This window comes from Saccostrea echinata, unplaced genomic scaffold, assembly GCF_033153115.1.
Source record: "Saccostrea echinata isolate AGI-Se365-2 ecotype Australia unplaced genomic scaffold, CSIRO_AGI_Sech_v1 ptg000023l, whole genome shotgun sequence".
In the NCBI taxonomy this organism is placed as follows: Eukaryota; Metazoa; Mollusca; class Bivalvia; order Ostreida; family Ostreidae; genus Saccostrea; species Saccostrea echinata.
The window spans coordinates 3,365,717-3,390,337 of record NW_026889772.1 but is presented as its reverse complement, the minus strand read 5'-3'; the positions used below and the strand labels follow the sequence as shown (position 1 = coordinate 3,390,337).

Genomic DNA, 24,621 nt, shown 5'->3' with positions numbered 1-24,621 from the left:
CTTCAAGCACTTTTCCATGACTACTGTATAACCATTTTCAAGGACTGGGTCAAAATAGAATTCAAGCACTTTTCATGGTCTGTATGAACTGATTTATGTTCAGTCTGTGTGAAATCTACCACATGCATGTCTTTCACGTTTAGATAGGCTCACTGAGATAGCTACAATTATAGCAATATATGGCCCTACAGTTGTTCATCAAGATATCAATACAGATGTAATGATTTTCCAGCTTTAATCAGTCTTATCACAGTTTTATTACAATCTTTGTAACAACAGCAATTCAATGAAACAGATTAATTACTGTATATAAAATGAGCCACATTGAGAATGGGTAGTAATTAATTATAAAATGAGAATCCACATGAAAGATCACTTTTAATCATCAAGTTATTCTTCTTTTAGGTGTCAGTAATCGGTGGTCTGTAATTGGTACACATTCTTTTAGATGTCAGTAATCCGTGGTCTGTAATTGGTTCACCTTTTAGGTGTCAGTAATCTGTGGTCTGTAATTGGTTCATCTTTTAGGTGTCAGTAATCAGTGGTCTGTAATTGGTACACCTTAGGACCTTTCTTTAATAGAAACCCCTGGTTGTTTAACGAGGATATGAAGCCTTCAAAATCTGGAACATGTAATCCAATTTCCTGAAGAACAAAATCTTATCAAGTTAAAGGTGAAAAGCAAATACATGTATGATAATTCAAACTTACATTAATTAGGTTCTGATGAAATACTGCAAACCAGCTATATTACTTTTCACAACAACTTTTATTCACTATTTGTCAGATTGTAATCTACCCGTAATTTTCAGGACTGGGGAAATATTCTACATACATGTACATGGAAATATGCAATGAAATAAATAGTTCACATGTAAAACCTGTAAAATTTGGTTAACAGTATGTAAATGTATTAACTGTTGACACAAATTATAGAAGTAATTTCCACAGTAATACTGATCTGTCATACCTGAGCTATCTGTCTCATCTGCTGGACTGTGAAGATGGAGTTGTACGTCCTTTCTGACACTTTCTGTAAGGCTCCTACAAACTTCTTGGGCTTTTAAAAGAAAATCAAAAATTTAAAAGCATTTACATTCAAATGTGTGCATATTTTTACTGGGAAAAATATCTGTAGAACTAAGTATATTTACAACAGGATACTGACGTACTGTGACATTTCTCTAAAACCTACGTATACACAGAAATACATGTATACTATACCACTGCAGCGAACAATGTACAGGAAAACCCATCAACAGTGAATATGGACAAAAACAGTAACAGCTTTGTACTCATTTTCACAGCATGAATCTTTTATTAACAAAGATACATTTATCACAAAGCCTTCAATACATGTATATATCAAATAAACAAGATTCAAACAAGTAAGTATGAAACAAGGCAAACTGAATAGTCCTTGAGAATAAAGCAATCTTGATAGCACCAACTTAGTATGTCAAGGATAAATTGAAGCAATCTAGATAGTGCTTTGAGGTTGAGGATAAATTGAAGCAATCTGGATAGTGTCTTGAGGTTGAGGATAAATTGAAGCAATCTGGATAGTACCTTGAGGTTGAGGATAAATTGAAGCAATCTGGATAGTGTCTTGTGGTTGAGGATAAAGTGAGGCAATCTGGATAGTGCATTGTTGTTAGGGATAAAGTGAAGCTATCTGGATAGTGCCTTGAGGTTGAGGATAAATTGAAGCAATCTGGATAGGGTCTTGAGGTTGAGGACAAAGTGAAGCAATCTGGATAGTGCCTTGAGGTTGAGGATAAATTGAAGCAATAAAGATAGTGTCTTGAGGTTGAGGATAATGTGAACCAATCTGAATCGTGCCTTGAGGTTAAGGATAAAGTGAAGCGATCCTCAAAGTGCCTTGAGGTTGAGGATAAAGTGAAGCAATCTGGATAGTGCCTTGAGGTTTAGGATAAGTTGAAGAAATCTGGATAGTGCCTTAAGGTTAAGGATAAAGTGAGCCAATCTGGATAGTCCTTGAATTGGATAAAAGCTAAGCAAAGCTGAACCTTCTAGTACCTTTTAACAATCTGACAAATTTCTGTAGACAGTCAAAAATAAACCCATTAAGGCCAAAAAATTCATCTGAAGTTTCTCAGGCACCACTGCATCAGTTCATTCATACACTGCCACATTGATCAATTTTAGTGACATATTAAAGGGAAATAACTAAATTTTCTTTTTACCAAGCTATAAGGGGTGCTACTCTAAATTTAATTGCAGCATTGCCAAAAAAATTAAAAACATGACTATATTGGTTTATTTTAAGAGGGGAAAATAACATAAGGATTTTTTTTTTTCAGAGAACATGGTTGACATGTCATTGTTATAATTCACCATGTTGCCATCTATATTTTGTTACTTGCTGTTAACAGCAATATAGATGGTAGGCATGTGAGGTCCTTTATCCAATGACAGGGCATTGATCTAGTCCAAGGCAAACAAAATAACCATGTAGAGTGACTGACCTTGGACCGTCCACTCATGCCAGAACCATGCTGGGATCTCAGAAAGTCCAGGCTACCAAACTGGTCCGAGTAGGTGTCTATCATACTGAAAACCAGGAAACATTCTTAAACATCACAGACTTTAAAACTTGAAATTATTCTAAAATTGTGTCATTTTGAACAGAGAGTCTTTCCCTTTATCGCAAAGTGAACGGCATTGCTACAATTCTACTACCTTATCTACTACCTAATGTATTTTGCACTTATGTTCATGCATACTTCATTCAAAGCTGATTTCTTGCCTATATTTCACAATTTCTGACCTACAGTTTATGATTTCTGACCTACAGTTTATGATTTCTGACCTATATTCAATGATTTCTGACTTATACTTCATGATTTCTGACCTATATTTCATGATTTCTGACCTACACTTTATGATTTCTGACCTATACTTTATGATTTCTGACCTGCACTTTATGATTTCTGACCTATACTTCATGATTTCTGACCTATATTTCATGATTTCTGACCTACACTTTATGATTTCTGACCTACACTTTATGATTTCTGACCTATATTTCATGATTTCTGACCTACACTTTATGATTTCTGACCTATACTTTATGATTTCTGACCTACACTTTATGATTTCTGACTTATACTTTATGATTTCTGACCTATATTTCATGATCTCTATGACATCCTCTGCGTCCTCTTTGGTGGCTACCTCCCTCAGCTCCAGTCTGGCTCGGGCCTCTGTCAGCCGGATCAGGGACTCTAACTGCCGAGTGGTGATGGGGGTGCTGTCTAGACCCTGGTGCTGCTTCCTCAGAGTAATGTAAAAATCCTGGTACAGAGAAATCATCACACAAATGACTGACATCCCAACACAATGTCAGAATGCCTCTTCAGTAAAGAGAGGGAGGATCTTTAAGTACTGAGACAAGTTTAAAGAAAGGTAAAACTTAAAATGTTTAACTTAAAATTGACATTCTTTGAGCCACGACTCATTTTGTATTGGCAGGGATGTTTACTCTGGTGTAACATGTGTAATGTAATAAAAAGGGATTCTCAAACGGTTAATAGTCTAACATTATTCAAACAAGAGGCCCATGGGCCACATCGCTCACCTGAGCACATTGGCTGGGCAAAAGCACAAATGAGTTCAGTATTGAAAAGATTACCACCGCGTGCGGGGAGGGGGGGGGGCTTGAATTTTAAACTACCTGATGATGCTTCCATGTCAATATAACAAATGGTTTTCTTGTACTTGAGATGTTCAAAAAAAATTTCCAATATATTCCTTTGTAAAAATTTTATCCCCCATTGTGGCTCCTCCCTATCCCAGGGGTCATCATTTGAACAAATTTGAGTCTGCTCTACCTGAGGATGCTTCCAAGTTATTATCCTATATATTTCTATTTAAGACTTTGATCCTCCATTGTGGCCCCACCCTACCCCCGGGGGTCATGATTTGAACAAAATAAAATCTACACTACCTGAGGATGATTCCACATAAATATGATCAATCAGGGCTTTGCTGTTCCTGAGAAGATTTTTAAAATTTTTCCTAAATATTTCTATGTAAAACTTTGATAGTCAATCATGGCCCTGCCCTACCCCCGGGGGTCATGATTTGAACAAACTTGAATCTACACTACCTGAGGATGCTTCCATATAAATATGACTCAACATGTCTTTGCTGTTCTTGAGAAGAAGATTTTTAAAGGTTTTTCCTATATATTTCTATGTAAAACTTTGATCCTCCATTGTGGCCCCGCCCTACCCCCGGGGGTCATGATTTGAACAAACTTGAATCTACACTACCTGAGGATGCTTCCATATAAATATGACTCATCATGGCTTTGCTGTTCTTGAGAAGAAGATTTTTAAAGGTTTTTCCTATATATTTCTATGTAAAACTTTGATCCTCCATTGTGGCCCCGCCCTACCCCCGGGGGTCATGATTTGAACAAACTTGAATTTACACTACCTGAGGATGCTTCCACAGGAGTTTCATCTTTCCTGGCCCTGTGGTACTTGAGAAGAAGATTTTTCAAAGATGCTATTAATATTTCACTAATTCTTTATTATCTCCCCTTGAAAAAGGGCGGGGCCCTTCATTTTAACAAACTTGAATCCCCTTCACCCAAGGATACTTTGTGGCAAGTTTGGTTGAAATTGGCCCAGTGGTTCTTGAGAAGAAGTCGAAAATGTTAAAAGTTTACAGACAGACAGACAGACAGACAGACGGACAGACAGACAGACGGACGCCGGACAAAAAGTGATCAGAAAAGCTCACTTGAGCCTTCGGCTCAGGTGAGCTAATAAACTAGTCTTGAGACCATAAACTGAGAACAGAAATGAGTCAAAAATTTTGAATAGTATAATGTTTGAAAAAAATTCAAACATAGGTAATCAGAGATTACAGAGCTTACCTCAACGAATGTTGTCTTTAAGTAAGGCAAAGTCCCACACTAAACTAATAATCTAGGAGTGTGCATCCCTAGATGCAATATTTATGCAATTTTGGTCTGACGGGCTTGCAGTTACTTGGGAATAGACTTATCTGAAAACTTAAAACTAGTCACTCATCCAGAAAATGTAAGTCACATCCAGCATCCAAAGCAAGTTTTGAGATTGTTCATCCCTTGATGCATCATCCATGCAAGTTTGGTTCAGATAGGCCTTATACTTGGAAATGAGATCTTCTCCAAAAACTTTAACCTGGTTACTCATCTGGAAAATGTAGGTCAGATCCAGCATCCGAAGCAAGTCCAGTAGTGTGAATCCTTAGATGTATCATCCATGTAAGTTTGGTCAATATAGGATTTATAGTTACTTGGAAATGACATCTGCTCCAAAAACCTTAACCTGGTTACTCATCCAGAAAATATAGGTCAGATCCAGCATCCGAAGCAAGTCCAGTAGTGTGCATCCTTAGATGTATCATCCATGCAAGTTTATTCAATATAGGGCTTATAGTTGCTTGGTAAGGAGATCTGCTCCAAAAACTTTAACCTGGTTACTCATCCAGAAAATATAGGTCAGATCCAGCATCCGAAGCAAGTCCAGTAGTGTGCATCCTTAAATGTATCATCCATGCAAGTTTGGTCAATAAAGGGCTTTTAGTTACTTGGAAATGAGATCTGCTCCAAAAACCTTAACCTGGTTACTCATCCAGAAAATATAGGTCAGATCCAGCATCCGAAGCAAGTCCAATAGTGTGCATCCTTAGATATATCATCCATGCAAGTTTGTTCAATATAGGGTTTATAGTTACTTGGAAAGGAGATCTGCTCCAAAAACTTTAACCAGGTCACTCATCCAGAAAATATAGGTCAGATCCAGCATCCGAAGCAAGGCCAGTAGTGTGCATCCTTAGATGTATCATCCATGCAAGCTTGGTCAATATAGGGCTTATAGTTACTTGGAAATGAGACCTGCTCCAGAAACTTTAACCTGCTCCAAAAACATTAACCTGGTCATTCTAGCATCTGAAACCTTGACTGGTACAATCAAACACACTAGAAGCATCCTCCATGCATCTCTGACTAATATAGACCAAAGAAGTACTTGAAAAGAAAACTGCCCCAAAAACCTTAACCTGGGACACCGACGCCAAGGGTATTACATAAGCTCCCCCAACTTCGTTGAGGTGAGCTAAAAATCAAACAAAAATTTTGTAATGTGTCTGTATTTGAAAGTTACACAAACTTGCACTTTTTAAACGTTTTTTACATAAAAATCAATATATTCAAAATACATGGTGTTGGAGCCAGGTGTGCTGTAATTCCTTTCTACACCTCATTATGCTTCAGAATATTTTAATCTGAATTACCTGCAATACTTTTGCTGCATCAGGTCCTATCTTTGGATACACATACTTTCTGGCATAACCTACATACTAAACGATATCAAAAAGAATAACTTACATGAAATATATGGTGATAACGAACAGTATTCAAGCTCAGAAGTCCATAAAACAATACAAAATAGGAGCAGAGCAAACACGGACCTCCAAACATCAGAGGTGGGATCAGGTGCCACGGAGGAGTGAGCATCCCCTGCCGACCGGTCACACCCGCCGTGTGCTCCTTGTCATGATCGGGAAATAACGGAAAAATCCGTCGACAATTCAGTGTGTAAATAATGGCTTAACAATTAGTATGAAAAACGTCAGTCAGCATTTGACTCAATGATAAATTGTATTTGCTGACAAGGTCATTGTATCGACCATAGAACTTACGAAATGATGACTTTAAACGAGACAGCTGATATTCTTGTCTCATCAACTTATTTGTCAATAATTTACCTCGTTTTAGAAATTGTACATATGTAGAGCATGCTCTTGCGTATCGAATCAGCTGAGAGATATATACCCCATATGCAGGTGATGAAGGTATATTGCTGCATAAGTAAGGGAAGTTGACGATTGAAAAGTTAAAGTCATCATGTTTATCATAAAGCTTGGTTGTTAGATTACCATTAACGTCTTTTTCAAGTAAAATATCCAAATATGAAACACATGTGTCAGACTCTGTGGTATCTTTTATCTCAAGTTCACAAGGATATATCGTATCGACATGAGAATGGAAATAGCCATTGTTAATTGACAATACGTCGTCGATATATCTAAATGTCGAGTTGAAGGCCACAGCAAGTGTTTTCTTCTTTTCACGTACAAGATTTTGGACAAATTCTGCTTCATATGAATACAAAAAAAGGTCTGCTAATAACGGGGCGCAATTGGTACCCATGGGAATTCCAATAGATTGTTGGAAGACCTGGTCTCCAAAAACCACATAGATATTGTCAATCAGAAACTCAAGCATCTTTTTAATGTCAACTTCAGAGTACTTGTGTGTACAATCAGAATGTTTTTTAACAAAATAATTTTGCAAATGACCAATGACAAAGTAAGTATATTTACGAGTTCCATTTTTATTGAAAAAGCAGCTGTCAATGATCTCAAAAAGCCTGGACTTTAATTTATCGTGGGGAATGGTTGTGTATAAAGTTGAAAAGTCGTAAGTTTTTAAGCTGTTGATTTTGGTAAAATCTTGTGATTTCAAATTTTCCAAAAGTTCCTTGGAATTTTTAAGTATCCACATCTGATTTACACCACTTCTCGAATATATTGTTGCACAGTACTCTTGAAGTTTCTCCTTCACCACTGTTAATATCTTAGTGAGGAGTAAAGATAGAGGCTTGGTTGAACATTTACTGGAACCCGCTATGTATCTTTGTTTGTAAGGATTTTTATGAAGTTTCGGAATCCAATAAAAATATGGTAATTCAAATTCATTTTGGTTGTTTGGAATATTAAAAATATTCAAAACTGACATATGATTTTGAAGAATTTCTTCCTTAGAAAGGGAACTATGAGTATAAGTTGGATTACCACTTGTAGAATTAAATCCAAGTTCCTCTAAAATACATTTAATATAATGAGCCTTACAGACAAAGACAATGTTGTTATCTGCTTTGTCAGCAGGGACCAGTACGTACTGATCATGTAATCTATCTAATTCTTTTTTCACTTCTGGATTATTGAATACAGAAGGATAGATGGTTTTCATATTGCCTCTCAATCTTTTAATGCGCGATTTTAACATACATCTGATACATTTAATCCATTCTGACAAAGTATCATGGTCTTCTTTTTCGTGTCTGACCTATCGCCTGGCGTAGTACATAAATTTATACCAGTTTCAGACTTCTGCAAAGATTCATTTAGTGGAAAATGAAAAAATGCCAATGACTTAATATTGTCATAAAAATGTCTGTGTAGACAATTTTTATCAGCTGGTGTGTGATATAGTTCACATGCTCCCCTGTAGACATTACCTGGTGTGTGATATAGTCTATATGCTCCCCTGTAGACATGGCCTGGTGTGGGATATAGTCTACATGCTCCCCTGTAGACATGGCCTGGTGTGGGATATAGTCTACATGCTCCCCTGTAGACATTACCTGGTGTTTGATATAGTTCACATGCTCCCCTGTAGACATTACCTGGTGTGTGATATAGTCTACATGCTCCCCTGTAGACATTACCTGGTGTGGGATATAGTCTACCTGCTGCCCTGTAGACATGGCCTGGTGTGGGATATAGTCTACATGCTCCCCTGTAGATATTACCTGGTGTGGGATATAGCTCACATGCTCCCCTGTAGACATTACCTGGTGTGTGATATAGTCTACATGCTCCCCTGTAGACATGGCCTGGTGTGTGATATAATCTACATGCTCCCCTGTAGACATTACCTGGTGTGTGATATAGTTCACATGCTCCCCTGTAGATATTACCTGGTGTGTGATATAGTCTACATGCTCCCTTGTAGACATTACCTGGTGTGGGATATAGTCTACATGCTCTCCTGTAGACATTACCTGGTGTGTGATATAGTCTACATGCTCCCCTGTAGTAGACATTACCTTGTGTATGATATAGTCTTTATGCTCCCCTGTAGACATTACCTGGTGTGGGATATAGTCTACATGCTCCCCTGTAGACATTACCTGGTGTGGGATATAGTCTACATGCTCCCCTGTACACATTTCCTGGTGTGTGATATAGTCTACATGCTCCCCTGTAGACATTACCTGGTGTGGGACATAGTCTACATGCTCCCCTGTAGACATGGCCTGGTGTGGGATATAGTCTACATGCTCCCTTGTAGACATTACCTTTCTCATCAGCTGGTGTGTGATATAGTCTACATGCTCCCCTGTAGACATTACCTGGTGTGGGATATAGTCTACATAATCCCCTGTAGACATGGCCTGGAGTGTGATATAGTCCACATGCTAGCCTGTAGACATTACCTGGTGTGTTATATAGTCTACGTGCTCCCCTGTAGACATTACCTGGTGTGTGATATAGTCTACATGCTCCCCTGTAGTCATTACCTTTCTCATCAGCTGGTGTGGGATATTGTCTACATGCTCCCCTGTAGACATTACCTGGTGTGTGATATAGTCTACATGCTCTCCTGTAGACATTATGTGGCGTGTGATATAGTCTACACGCTCCCCTGTAGACATGGCCTGGTGTGTGATATAATCTACATGCTCCCCTGTAGACATTACCTGGTGTGGGATATAGTCTACATGCTCCCCTGTAGACATTACCTGGTGTGGGATATAGTCTACATGCTCCCCTGTAGACATGGCCTGGTGTGTGATATAATCTACATGCTCACCTGTAGACACTACCTGGTGTGGGATATAGTCTACATGCTCCCCTGTAGACATTACCTGGTGTGTGATATAGTCTACATGCTCTCCTGTAGACATTATGTGGTGTGTGATTTAGTCTACATGCTCCCCTGTAGACATGGCCTGGTGTGTGATATATTCTACATGCTCCCCTGTAGATATTACCTGGAGTGGGATATAGTCTACATGCTCCCCTGTAGACATTACCTTTCTCATTAGTTGGTGTGGGATATAGTCTACATGCTCCCCTGGGGAAATCTTCAATCTCTCTGTCAGAGGTTTGTCTGATTCACTCAGAAGTACAGACGAATTGGCGCTGGTATTCTGTATAAGTACAAAATTCACATCTCATGGTTTATGAAATTAGGGAATATCTATCTTATAATTCGGTAATTGCGACCGTTAGTGCTGATTTAACTGTTGTAAAGTGATTTTTACCGGCAATGCGTAAGCGGAGCCAGTAAAATGGATGTTTGCAAGACCGTTAAATCAGCATTAACGGTCGCAAATACCAAATTAGAAGATAGTTATTCCTATTTTAATGCAATTTATGTTGTTTGTTTACGTATTATTTTGTTGAGTTTTGTTATATGAAATACCTCACGGAGTGTTGTGTTTTTGCGTTGCTCTATTATGACGTCATAATCAGAAGCTTTCACTCTCATTAATGCTCATTTAACTGCCTCAAACATCATTGCATTAGCCAATCAAAATTCATTTTACAAAACAATTGCATTAGAATTATGGAATAACAGTACATACTTCATTATAATTTTTCAATGATATTCTGATGTAACATTACATACAGTATATATATAACTTACAGAGTTTTGACGCCTGACTGTTAAAGATGAGATGGACCTGAAAACATAAGACTATGTTGTAAATATCATGGTCAAATCAGAGCTATTCAATATCCAGATGATAATTGTAAATATTGTCAAATCAGAGCTATTTAATATCCAGATGATAATTGTAAAAATATTGTCAAATGGGAACTATTAAATATCCAACAATAACAAGTCCCACCTGTTTTTCCCAGCATGCAAAGCCATAACGTGGTCAGAGAGCATACTATCCATTTCCTAAAATGAAAGGTAGAAGTAAAAGAACACAACAACAAGGTATTGGGGAAAATACATGTTTACAATCAGATCAAGAGGTAAATGCACATGGTGCATTTCTAGAACTGGGATCAAATAAAAGAGCATTTTCCTTAAGCTATTACTTATCACATGATCAAAGTCAAATGAGGAAATTGTTTTGAAAACCAAACTTACTTCATCAGGTTTATCAAGAAGTATGAAGACAAGGTCAAATCTGGACAGGAGGGCACTACCCATTCTGTCAAGTACAAAACACAAGCACATGTTAGGGTCAGAGATGAAAAGCACCTAATGTAGTTTTAGAAGACAAGTATCTAATAGTGTCAAGCACCTGTTAGTGTCATAGATGACAAACACCTGTTTGTGTCATAGATGACAAACACCTGTTAGTGTCGTAGAGCACCAGCACCTGTTAGTGTCATAGAGCACCAGCACCTGATAGTGTCATAGATGACAAACACCTGTTAGTGTTGTACAACACAAGCACCTATTAGTGACATAGATGACAAGCATCTGACAGTGTCATAGATCACAAACACCTGTTAGCATCATAGTATGCAAACACCTGTTAGTGACATAGATAGATCACAAAAACTTCTTAGTGTCATAGATCATAGGCATCTATTTGTGTCATTGAACACAAGAACTTGTTAGTGTCATAGATGACAAGCTCCTGTAACTTTCGTAGATGACAAACACCTGTAAGTGTCATAGAACACAAGCATTTGTTAGTATAATAGAACACAAGCACCTGTTAGTGTCAAAAAACAAGCACTTGTTAGTGTCATAGAACACAAGCACTTGTTAGTGTCAAAGATCACAAGCACTTTTAGTTCATAGATCACAACACCTGTTGGTGTCATAGATCACAAAAACATCACAGTTTCCTAGATGAAAGCCCCCATTAGTGTCATAAACATGTAGATTACAAGTACCTGTTAGTGTCACAAATCTCTTAGTCCATACAGATTTTATTTGTTCAATTTTCATACTGTTTAAGTAGTTGCACAGTGTTGCCCTCTCTGCAGAAGTGTGGTCTTACTTTAGATTTTCAGAGACAGTCTTGCTCTTGGAGTAATGTCCTCCAATGGGATTTGCTGCTGCAATGATGGAAGTTCTTGCTGGCAAACTGTTAGACAAACAACAATTGGTCATATTACTTAATATAATTTATTAAATTTAACTTACCAGTATATATCAGTAACACACCAGTCTTGTATCTTACCTGCACACAATGCCTGCTTTTGCTATACTAATGCTCTGTTGCTCCTGAAATAAAATTACATGATTGTACAGTATTTTTGGTTTCATTACTACAATGTACTTGATATCTTCAAAAAAATGGTTTCACAATCTCCAAATTCCCCGGGATCAATACAAATCATTTCCTCCAACCTAGCCCCTCCTAGACTCCTAGTCTACTGCACATCCAGTGCAACTCTTCTCTACCCTAATCTTCATACATCATGGACTACCACATGCACTATATGCAGCCCATCACTCTCAAATCTTAGGTCAATAGATAATTATATACCATGGTCCATCCCTACCAACCCCTAGTGGTACAAACTAAGGCCCACAGCTTAACATTTCCTATCAGATTTTCTCAATATTTGATGACCTAAAAACTGGCATCACCTAATCCCCTGTTCTGTACATACATGGCCCCCTTTACTTCTCCACTCCCTGGTCTGTACATACATGGCACCCTCTACTTCTCCACTCCCTTCCTCGGGTTTTTGGATAAGACCTTTAAAAACTGAGGGTTGTGTCACACTCAGGCATTGGCATGCTAAAAGAACCCTTACTGCTCAATGGCTGAGTAGTAAGTAAAGGTCTAAATTTGAAGCTTTTCACCAGTATCTCATAGGAGTGAAATAATCTTCTAAGGGACATAAAACTGCAACCAATCAATCTCTACTTCTACACCACTGTTCTGTATGTACATGGCCACCTTTACGACAATTCCCTGATCTGTACTTACCATCGCCTCCAGCAATGCCTGGTGTTGACTTCCCATCTTATCAAACTCCTCAATGCAATAACAGTCCTGGTCTGTACTTACCATCACCTCCAGCAATGCCTGGTGTTGACTTCCCATCTTATCAAACTAGTCAATACAATAACAGTCCTGATCTGTACTTACCATCGCCTCCAGCAATGCCTGGTGTTGACTTCCCATCTTATCAAACTCGTCAATACAATAACAGTCCTGGTCTGTACTTACCATCACCTCCAGCAATGCCTGGTGTTGACTTCCCATCTTATCAAACTCGTCAATACAACAACAGTCCTGGTCTGTACTTACCATCGCCTCCAGCAATGCCTGGTGTTGACATCCCATCTTATCAAACTCATCAATACAATAACAGCCCTGGTCTGTACTTACCATCGCCTCCAGCAATGCCTGGTGTTGACTTCCCATCTTATCAAACTCATCAATACAACAACAGCCCTGGTCTGTACTTACCATCCCCTCCAGCAATGCCTGGTGTTGACTTCCCATCTTATCAAACTCATCAATACAATAACAGCCCTGGTCTGTACTTACCATCGCCTCCAGCAATGCCTGGTGTTGACTTCCCATCTTATCAAACTCATCAATACAACAACAGCCCTGGTCAGCCAGCACCAAAGCTCCAGCCTCCAGGGCATGGTCACCAGATCCCCCATCCTTAGACAGGGTCACCTGTGGAGGTAGAAATCAGCTGAGACAGACATAGCTACTGTATACTCAGACAGACATAGCTACTGTATACTCAGACAGACATAGTGTATACTCAGACAGATATAGCTACTGTAAACTCAGACAGATATAGCTACTGTATACTCAGACAAACATAGTGTATACTCAGACAGATATAGCTACTGTATACTCAGACAGATATAGCTACTGTATACTCAGACAGATATAGCTACTGTATACTCAGACAGACATAGCTACTGTATACTCAGACAGACATAGTGTATACTCAGACAGACATAGCTACTGTATACTCAGACAGACATAGTGTATACTCAGACAGACATAGTGTATACTCAGACAGACATAGCTTCTGTATACTCAGACAGATATAGCTACTGTATAGCTACTGTATACTCAGACAAATATAGCTACTGTATACTCAGACAGACATAGTGTATACTCAGACAGACATAGTGTATACTCAGACAGATATAGCTACTGTATACTCAGACAGACATAGCTACTGTATACTCAGACAGACATAGTGTATACTCAGACAGATATAGCTACTGTATACTCAGACAGACATAGCTACTGTATACTCAGACAGACATAGCTACTGTATACTCAGACAGACATAGTGTATACTCAGACAGACATAGCTACTGTATACTCAGACAGACATAGTGTATACTCAGACAGATATAGCTACTGTATACTCAGACAGACATAGCTACTAAATACTCAGACAGACATAGTGTATACTCAGACAGATATAGCTACTGTATACTCAGACAGACATTGTGTATATTCAGACAGACATAGTGTATACTCAGATACAGCTACTGTATACTCAGACAGATATAGCTACTGTATACTCAGACAGATATAGTGTATACTCAGACAGACATAGTGTATACTCAGACAGATATAGCTACTGTATACTCAGACAGATATAGTGTATACTCAGACAGACGTAGTGTATACTCAGACAGATACAGCTACTGTAAACTCAGACAGATATAGCTACTGTATACTCAGAAAGACATACTGTATAATCAGACAGACATAGTTACTGTATACTCAGACAGACATAGTGTATACTCAGACAAAACTAAAGACCAGAGTATAGCTGTTAATGTTCATAAAACTAGTGAGTACTCAGATCAGAGCTATAGATTTCTATATTGATGTTAATAGAACTAATGAATTTTCAGACCAGAGCTATAGCTGTCTATATTAATGTTGTTAAAACTAATGAGTACTCAGGGAGTACAGACCAGAGTTGCACAATTATGTCTATATCAATGCTGCAATGTGGACATCTTTATACAATATTATGCCTACACTTAAAATAATAAAATATTGTGTCTGCATCTTTAACCTATTTTATCAGAAAATTAATTCAAATTCATTTTTGCCAACTGACACTTCTTTCAATGGCTATAGTTCATTTTCTGAAACATCTAACAGAAAGTTTCAAATTTTCTTTCAATAGCTTATCCTCCAAATCTCATTGAAATTACAACTACTGGAGACACATAGAGACAGGTAAATGGACAGTTAACGGACAAACTTAACCTCATTTCTATTTTAATGGAAGAAGTACTAATATTAGAAAGTTTGTTTTCAATACAAATTAATATTTATGAATTCTTAAATCTTTACACTTCTTTTGGTTCTTACAGTCAGTCCAGAAGTAGTTGTTGTATTTCCACAAACATAAACACTGCGAGGGGATATGTCAGCCACAGCTTGTAACATCTATAATAAGTACAAGAGTATAGTGTTCAAACATGCTGTAAAGAATTAAATACATTGTATATTTTTGGGAGGGTGTGTGTTCATATGTACTTATAATTAGACAAATTTTCCATATTTTCCTATGAAAATACAACCAAACCTTATAATTATTTCAAACTATGGTGTTGAGGAAAAAAACTAGAAATATGTCCATAGGACATGAATGCCCCGCCGAGTGTATATTAGTAACACAACATTTTAACACAAATTGAGAAAAGTGAGGTCAAGGTCAAAGGAAAGGTCAAGGTGAAAAAATATTGATGCAGTTGAATAGCTTACATCAGTATGTATCAGCATATAAAGTTTGACACTAATTTAAGAAAAGTGAGGTCAAGGTGAAAGGAAAGGTCAAGGACAAAAATTGTTGATGCAGTTGAAAATGTTACATCAGTATGTATTAGCATATGAAGTTTGATAAAAATATTAGGAATGGTTTCTTTAAAACTGAGCTAAAAAATAATTTAAGAAAAGTGAGGTCAAGGTCAAAGGAAAGGTCAAGGTCAAAAAATATTGATGCAGTTGAAAAGCTTTCATCAGTATGTATCAGCATATGCAGTTTGACACTAATTTAAGAAAAGTGAGGTCAAGGTCAAAGAAAAAGATCAAGGTCAAAAAATGATGCTGCAGTTGAATAGCTCTCATCAGTATGTATCAGCATATGAAGTTTGATAACACTATCTTGAATGGTAAAACTGAGCTAAACACTTATTTAAGAAAAGTGAGGTCAAGGTCAAAGGAAAGGTCAAGGTCAAAAATATTGATGCAGTTGAATAGCTCTCATCAGTATGTATCAGCATATGAAGTTTGACACTAATTTAAGAAAAGTGAGGTCAAGGTCAAAAGAAAGGTCAAGGTCGAAAAATGTTGATGCAGTTGAATAGCTTACATCAGTATGTATCAACATATGAAGTTTGATTACACTATCTTGAATGGTATCTTTAAAACTGAGCTAAATACTAATTCAAGAAAAGTGAGGTCAAGGTCAAAAGAAAGGTCAAGGTCAAAAAATGTTGATACAGTTGAATAGTTTACATCAGTATGTATCAACATATGAAGTTTGATTACACTATCTTGAATGATATCTTTAAAACTGAGCTAAACACTAATTTAAGAAAAGTGAGATCAAGGTCAAAGGAAAGGTCAAGGTCAAAAAATGTTGATGCAGTTGCATAGCTCTCATCAATATCTATCAGCATATGAAGTTTGATAAAAATGTCTTGGATAGTTTCTTTGAAACTGAGCTTTGAACAGAGCTAAACGCAAAGTGTGACGGAAGGACAGACGGAAGGACGGAAGACGGACATGACAAACACTATATGCCCCGGCCATATTCATGGCGGGGCATAAAAATCAGAATCTCTGAGGATTCAAGATATTGACAATGGTTAAAATACATAGAAAAGTAGTCAGGACTTTGAACTCATTTTGATAAATCCATGGTATTCAAGATATCTATGTTCATACATGAGTCCAGTCCCTTAAGCCTTATCCAATATACATGTATTTCCCACTCAACAAGTGATAAGCTGGCCCCAATGTTAATTTATTGATTAAAGTAAAAAAATATGATAATTTGTACTTATAATATTAATACTACATCATTAAAAAAATGTTCAAATACATTGTGTTGTTTTAAAACATGTTCCTATCACACACATTTCATAAAATAATTTAAACTTAATTTTTCATTGTCCATATTCTTCAGTTTTTTAAGATACATGTACATGTATATAGACCCCTCCCATATTTAATTAAATACACACCTGACTTTTCCCTAATCCTGGATCCCCCACCACCAAAATGTGTGGATCACCTCTGACAGGAATACGATTCTGAGAAATAATTGTAACTGATAAGTCACAAATTCTCACTGACATGTATGTAAAGTTCTAGGAACACAATTTCCAATAAAATATATTGCTTTAATGTTCACAAGATTGTTTTCATCTTTACACCTGTACAGGTGACTGCTTCATACAGGTTGATAGTATTTTACTTTTTGCCAAAATGCATTTTTATTTTAACCAAGTATAAGACTGAGTTGTGATATTCCATCTTAAAAAATGTTTTTAAATTCTTGTCAAATTTCAGAATAGCCTTTGATCTTTTGACCCATGAAAAATAAATAGTCCTTGCATCAAACAACTCGTAATTCTGTAGCAAGCTTCTTTACGAAATCTAGAATTTTATTTGAAACCAATATTTTTGCAAACATACATGTAAGTTATGTTCATTACGTTTATTTTCAAATTAAAAAAAATTAATAATTGCAGTTGATACAAAATAGAGATTTTCTCTTAAACACCTACCTTATCATTAAGGTATTTCTGACTGCCTCCAAATAAACCAAGAATCAAACCTGCCTTCACCAGCTACATAACAGATTTAAGAGATGTTTAAACGTAGGTAAACTGACAAAACCATAAATAAATATTCTAAATAACTTTTCATTTGCAAGAACTTTTTTTTGCATAATTACGTGAGATTGCCTGCTTGCAAAAATTTCTTCTTTGTGTATATTTTTAAAGAATATATAACAATAACCAAATCTTGCTGACGTAAGTACCATGTCACTATAATAACGTGCCGCAAAAAAAGGTGATTTTTTTAGTATTTAAAACATTCCATATGTGACTGCTATTGAAAATAAGAAAAGGAGTAATAATGTCTTACTAACCTCATGTCCATATATTGAAGGACACATTGACCTGAAAAGGGAGAAGGTATACTAATTTATGTACTTCAAGTTTACACAGATAAAAATGACAAATAATATATAACTTTAAAATAACCCAGAAAATTTTTCAGCATAAAATTTTTTTCATAGCATTTAATAAATGCAGATATAATATTTTACTTACGCCACAAGAAGTCTGAAGAGGTTCTCTTCACTCTGGATTTCCTCAATAGCATACAGCTCCTTCATTGTAAAGTCCAAGGCCAGGCCAGAGTTATCTCCCGTCTTATTCCCCTTTGTATTGTTTACAGAATTAGCCTGAATGTACAGTAAGAACATACACTTGTCCTTGTTTCTTCCTCGACCTGTCCAATCAAAAACAAGTACAGGTACAGAAAACTCGACATGTCCAATCCAAAAACAAGTACATGTAAACTCAACCTGTCCAATCAAAAAGAAGTACATGTACAGAAAAATCGACTTGTCCAATCAAAAAGAAGTACATGTACAGAAAAATCAACCTGTCCAATCAAAAACAAGCACATGTAAACTCGATTAAAACAAGAACATTAAAACACAATAAAAGACAGTTTTTTAAAAGTCTATCACAGGTACATGAATGAACATGTAACAGTGCTCATATGTAGTACATGTAACAGAGCTCATACGTAGTACATGTAACAGAGCTCATATGTAGTACATGTAATCGTGCTCATATGTAGTACATGTAACCATGCTCATATGTAGTACATGTATTAATTAAGTCATTAGTAATTCTTTAACCTTCATCTGTGCTGTTGACCTTAACAACACCAGTCACTGTGACAACATCTCCAGGAACACAGCTGTCCACTAAAAATTAAAACAAATGTAATCAAAAATTACATAGAAGACAACAAATGTAATAAAAAATTTCATAGAAGACAACAAATGTAATCAAGAATTACACAGAAGACAATAATAAAGTAATAAAAAATTACACAGCATACAACAAATGTAATCAAAGATAACAGAAAACAACAAATGTTATTAAAAATTATACCACAGACAACAATTGTAATGAAAATTACACAGCAGACAATGAAATAAAACTAATTATACTGCAAGTCAATTAAGGTATTCAACAAGAAATATGAAAGAAACATATATATATATATATATATATATATATATATATATATATATATATATATATATATATATATATATATATATATCAAGTTACTAATTTTAACACCCTGGTCCTCCTTACCAAGATCCTGAGTGAGTTCACAGTCCACGGTGCGCGGAATTCTGCCTGATTCCTTTAGTCCATCACCCATGATTTCCTGGACTCTCACTGTCTGCCAATCAATTGTCTGAGTGAGCTCTGAGCTACGGCGTGGAATAAAAATCCTTCCTCTACAACCTTTAACAGGACACTGCAAAAGTTAGTATACCCTGTCAACATTTTCAAGTTCTACAGATCTAACAGATCATTAACCATTGCTTATCTGATGTTGATTATATTTGTCTTACCCTGGTTGGGAGAATGTATTTTCCATCAGGCAAGGCTACACTCTGTAAAAATACAAGTTATTTTTTATAAATGGAATCTAACAGCAAGGTTACACTCTGTAAGTACATGTTACTCTATTACGGAGAAGACATGTCACATGACTCAATTGAACTACGTCATAATCTCTGATAATGTAGGTGCAAAACAATTCTTAAAACATCAGTACTTGCGTAAATTTTTTAACATTTTGTTTTACTTCAACATCTTATATAAAATATAAAAAAAGTTTTAACATTCCTGTAAACTGTAACAAATTATGAAATACATTGATGCACACCTCTGTTTCCTTAACTGCACATCCAACAAGTCAGTGATGCAATACACAACTACCCCATTCTAATGATAGGTGTACATGAAGGCTAGAAACAGACCTAACTGACCATAGCACAGCTGCCACACTCAAAGGCTAGGTGTGTACAGGTATATAGGGATTTACCAGGATAGATGTACAGCTACCACACTCGGACAGATGTACAGCTACCACACTCGGACAGATGTACAGCTACCACACTCAGACAGATGTACAGCCACCACACTCAGACAGATGTACAACTACCACATTCAGAGGTTAGGTGTGTACAGGTATATAGAGACTTACCTACACAGATGTACAGCTACCACACACAAAGGCTAGGTGTGTACAGGTATATAGAGAATTACCTGGATAGATGTACAGCTACCACACACAAAGGCTAGGTGTGTACAGGTATATAGGGACTTACCTGGATAGATGAACAGCTACCACACTCAAAGGCTAGGTGTGTACAGGTATATAGGGACTTACCTGGATAGATGTACAACTGCCACACTCAAAGGTTAGGTGTGTACAGGTATACAGGGACTTACCTGGATAGATGTACAACTGCCACACTCAAAGGTTAAGTGTGTAGAGGTACAAACGGACTTACCTGGACAGATGTACAGCTACCACACTCAAAGGTTAGGTGTGTACAGGTATACAGGGACTTACCTGGATAGATGAACAGCTACCACACTCAAAGGCTAGGTATGTACAGGTATATAGAGACTTACCTACACAGATGTACAGCTACCACACTCAAAGGCTAGGTGTGTACATGTATATAGAGACTTACCTGGACAGATGTACAGCTATCACACTCAAAGCCTAGGTGTGTACAGGTATATAGAGACTTACCTGGATAGATGTACAGCTACCACACTCAAAGGCTAGGTGTGTACAGGTATATAGGGACTTACCTGGACAGATGTACAGCTACCACACACAAAGGCTAGGTGTGCACAGGTATATAGAGACTTACCTGGACAGATGTACAGCTACCACACTCAAAGGCTAGGTGTATACAGGTATATAGGGACTTACCTGGACAGATGTGCAGCTACCACACTCAAAGGCTAGGTGTGTACAGGTATATAGAGACTTACCTGGACAGATGTACAGCTACCACACTCAAAGGCTAGGTGTGTACACAGGGGCTTGATGTTGCTCACTCTGACCACTGTTCCCTTGACAGACACAAACTTACCTGTAATAAATGAACAACTTAACAATCATGTAATAAATCCGCAGTTTACCTGTAATTAATCAACATCTTACAATCATGTAATAAATCAACAACTTACAATCATATAATAAATCAATAACTTACAATCATGTAATAAATCAATAACTTACTGTAATAAATCAACACAGTAAACCCTCATTTATTGCATATTGAATACAACTGTCAGAAAGGATATTTATACCAGTAAACATTCCTGAATCACTGTAGCAAAAGTAAAAGGTTCAAAGGTCAAACTCATTATGATGTTGACAATGCTTGCCTTTTTTGTCTCCTACTACAGTACAATACACTTATACTGAAGTGCTAAGGATGGACAATGTTGCTTCATCATAAACATAATTCATAATGTCTGTTAAGTTCACAATAATAATTTAAAGCCACGGGGAATGAAAATCAATATACTGTAAGTGTCAGTTCCTTATAAGTGTGTTTGCTATAAGCCTGTTTTATAGTATGAAGTTGTCCGCGTGGCGTAGTGATTAGAGCGTTTGCTCGAGTCATGGAGTAAGGAGTTGATCCATATGTTGCGGGTTCGAATCCCACTGTGGGACATGGAGATCAGTCCTTCGGATGAGACCGTATAAACCAAGGTCCCGTGTCGCAGTAGGTGCTGGCACGAAAAAGATCCTTCACTGCTCAATGGCCCTGAGTGCCGAGTATAGGTCAAAATTTGCAGCTCTCCACCGGCAAATGGTGGCTTCTCCATATGAGTGAAAAATTCTCGAGAGGGACATTAAACAACAAACAAACAAACATACAGTATGTAAAGAGGTAGTTGAGGGTATGAGGCAGTGATAGGTAACTGGACTAACTCTATTGTTGACACAAATCAAGATACCTTTTTACCTTTCAATCTCATACTTCCTACAGAGAGGCATAGTAGCCAAAGGGAAGAAATCTATTTACTATGGGGTTAGAGGGTCAAAGATCAATCACAACAATAACTATAACATTCAGTTGAAGGCACTGAAATTACCTTTTTGCATTGAACAGAAGTTAACAAATTTTAATCTGATATTGCAGCTATTCATGATTCATACCATAATAGTTGGCTTTGAGGTTCTTTAGAGCAATTGGCTGACAAGCGTTGATAAGTCTAACATGAATCATTGGAAGCTGATAGTCATTTTGGTCCTCCTCCCCGGGTTCTGGGGTGGATTTTCGATGGTGTAGAATCAACTGTAATCAAAACATGTAAAACTACAATCATGTTGTGGTTATCAGTGAATTAGATTAATAAGTTTCTACAATAAGCACATGATGGGTAAATAAACTGTAAAAATTTAAATAGAAGATCAATAGCACATTATTTTTTAAATGACATACAGTCATTGTATGTTGAGTATATATATTACAATGTCACTAATTTTGAGATAAAGTACATTTACTTTATAATTAAATAAATAAAGCTAGACAAAAGAAGAACTGAGGAAATGCTGGAAGCAGTAAATAAGTCTCTTGGATCATTACTGATACGAGACTGACTAAACCTGATGGACAGCCAATCCCATACAAGCAATCAGCTGTTCCGGTGACTCTCTCAGATCTGTGATTATACCAGGCAGACTTCGTAGAATTCCTAAGTATAAAAATACATCTCCTTAATGCCTAGTAGAATTTGGAAAAAAAATATCAGGAAGCAATTTTGAAATCTAGTTCAGCAAAATATTTGACTTGCAGTAGTGGACTCTTGTATGTGAAATTTATTTATAACTAGACTTATGTCCATAGGACATGAATGCCCCGCAGCGGGTATATTAGTAATGCAACATTTTAACACAAATTAAGAAAAGTGAGGTCAAAGTCAAAAGAAAGGTCAAGGTGAAAAAATATTGATGAAGTTGAATAGCTTACATCAGTATGTATCAGCATATGAAGTTTGACACTAATTTAAGAAAAGTGAGGTCAAGGTCAAAGGAAAGGTCAAGGTCAAAAATTGTTGAAGCAGTTGAAAAGGTTACATCAGTATCTATTAGCATATGAAGTTTGATAAAAATATTATGAATGGTTTCTTTAAAACTGACATAAACACTAATTTAAGAAAAGTGAGGTCAAGGTCAAAGGAAAGGTCAAGGTCAAAAAATGTTGATGCAGTTGAATAGCTCTCATCAGTATGTATCAGCATATGAAGTTTGATAACACTATCTTGAATGGTATCTTTAAAACTGACCTAAACACTAATTTAGAAAAAAGTGAGGTCAAGGTCAAAAGAAAGGTCAAGGTCAAAAAATGTTGATGCAGTTGAATAGTTTACATCAGTATGTATCAACATATGAAGTTTGATTACACTATCTTGAATGGTATCTTTAAAACTGAGCTAAACACTAATTTAGAAAAAGTGAGGTCAAGGTCCAAAGAAAGGTCAAGGTCAAAAAATGTTGATGCAGTTGAATAGCTTACATCAGTATGTACCAACATATGAAGTTTGATTACATTATCTTGAATGATATCTTTGAAACTGAGCTAAACACTAATTTAAGAAAAGTGAGGTCAAGGTCCAAAGAAAGGTCAAGGTCAAAAAATATTGATGCAGTTGCATAGCTCTCATCAATATCTATCAGCATATGAAGTTTGATAAAAATATCTTGGATAGTTTCTTTGAAGCTGAGCTTTGAACAGAGCTAAACGCAAAGTGTGACGGAAGGACAGAAGGATGGAAGACGGACATGACAAATACTATATGCCCCGGCCATATTCATGGCGGGGCATAATAAATTTACTCTGGTGATGGGTTTTGCTGAAAAATTTTAGTGTGTGGATATACATATTTAAACATGGGTAATCAAAGATTACAAAACTCAACTTGATGAACAATATCTACAAGTGAAACCCATTCAATCATTCCAACAATGCACGTCAGATCTAGTATCTGAAGCAAGTCTGGTAGGATGCATCCCTAGTTGCATCATACTTACAAGTGGTGCCATCATAAGCCTTCTAGTTACATGACAATGAACCTGTTCCAAAACCTTTAACCTGGTCACACATTCCAAACATAGGTAATCAAAGATTACGAAGCTCACCTCGACGAAGGTTATCTATAAGTAAGGCAAATCTCACATCATATTTTTTCTAGTTAGTGTACATCCCAAGATCAATATCTATACAAGTTTGGTTTAAGAAGGACTTATAATTACTTGGAAATAGACCTGCTCAAAAAACTTTAACCTGGTCACTCATCTAGAAAATCTAGGTCAGATTCAGCATCCGAAGCAAGTGTGTAGTGTTCATCCCTAGATGCATCATCCATGCAAGTTTGGTCCAGGTAGGGCGTATAGTTACTTGGGAATGGACCTGCTCCAAAAACTTTAACCTGGTCACTCATCTGGAAAATCTAGGTCAGATCCAGCATCCGAAGCAAGTGTGGTAGTGTCCATCCCTATATGCATCATCCATGCAAGTTAGGTTCAGGTAGGGCTTATAGTTACTTGGGAAAGGATCTGCTCCAAAAACTTTAACCTGGTCACTCATCTGGAAAATCTAGGTCAGATTCAGCATCCGAAGCAAGTGTGGTAGTGTCCATCCCTAGATGCATCATCCATGCAAGTTTGG

General features: G+C 36.8%; 1 protein-coding gene across 1 annotated transcript in view; it reads right to left on the bottom strand.

Moving 5' to 3' along the window:
* Positions 1–221: 221 nt before the first annotated feature.
* LOC133191084 (DNA helicase MCM8-like) overlaps positions 222–24,621 on the bottom strand; it is a 38,772-nt gene continuing 14,372 nt past the window's right edge. Inside the window, exons 6-28 of the mRNA XM_061326769.1 lie at positions 22,560–22,648; positions 22,110–22,248; positions 20,930–21,030; positions 19,486–19,527; positions 19,220–19,388; positions 18,751–18,819; positions 18,152–18,332; positions 17,968–17,998; positions 17,600–17,662; positions 17,054–17,122; positions 15,174–15,251; positions 13,353–13,490; positions 12,027–12,070; positions 11,844–11,930; positions 10,976–11,039; positions 10,725–10,780; positions 10,520–10,556; positions 9,903–10,019; positions 6,313–6,378; positions 3,149–3,318; positions 2,490–2,574; positions 971–1,060; positions 222–645 (exon numbers count right to left, since the gene is read on the bottom strand). Coding sequence (XP_061182753.1) covers positions 532–645; positions 971–1,060; positions 2,490–2,574; positions 3,149–3,318; positions 6,313–6,378; positions 9,903–10,019; positions 10,520–10,556; positions 10,725–10,780; positions 10,976–11,039; positions 11,844–11,930; positions 12,027–12,070; positions 13,353–13,490; positions 15,174–15,251; positions 17,054–17,122; positions 17,600–17,662; positions 17,968–17,998; positions 18,152–18,332; positions 18,751–18,819; positions 19,220–19,388; positions 19,486–19,527; positions 20,930–21,030; positions 22,110–22,248; positions 22,560–22,648 — 2,099 coding nt within the window. The 3' untranslated portion in view covers positions 222–531. The remainder of the gene's footprint in view (positions 646–970; positions 1,061–2,489; positions 2,575–3,148; positions 3,319–6,312; positions 6,379–9,902; positions 10,020–10,519; positions 10,557–10,724; positions 10,781–10,975; positions 11,040–11,843; positions 11,931–12,026; positions 12,071–13,352; positions 13,491–15,173; positions 15,252–17,053; positions 17,123–17,599; positions 17,663–17,967; positions 17,999–18,151; positions 18,333–18,750; positions 18,820–19,219; positions 19,389–19,485; positions 19,528–20,929; positions 21,031–22,109; positions 22,249–22,559; positions 22,649–24,621) is intronic.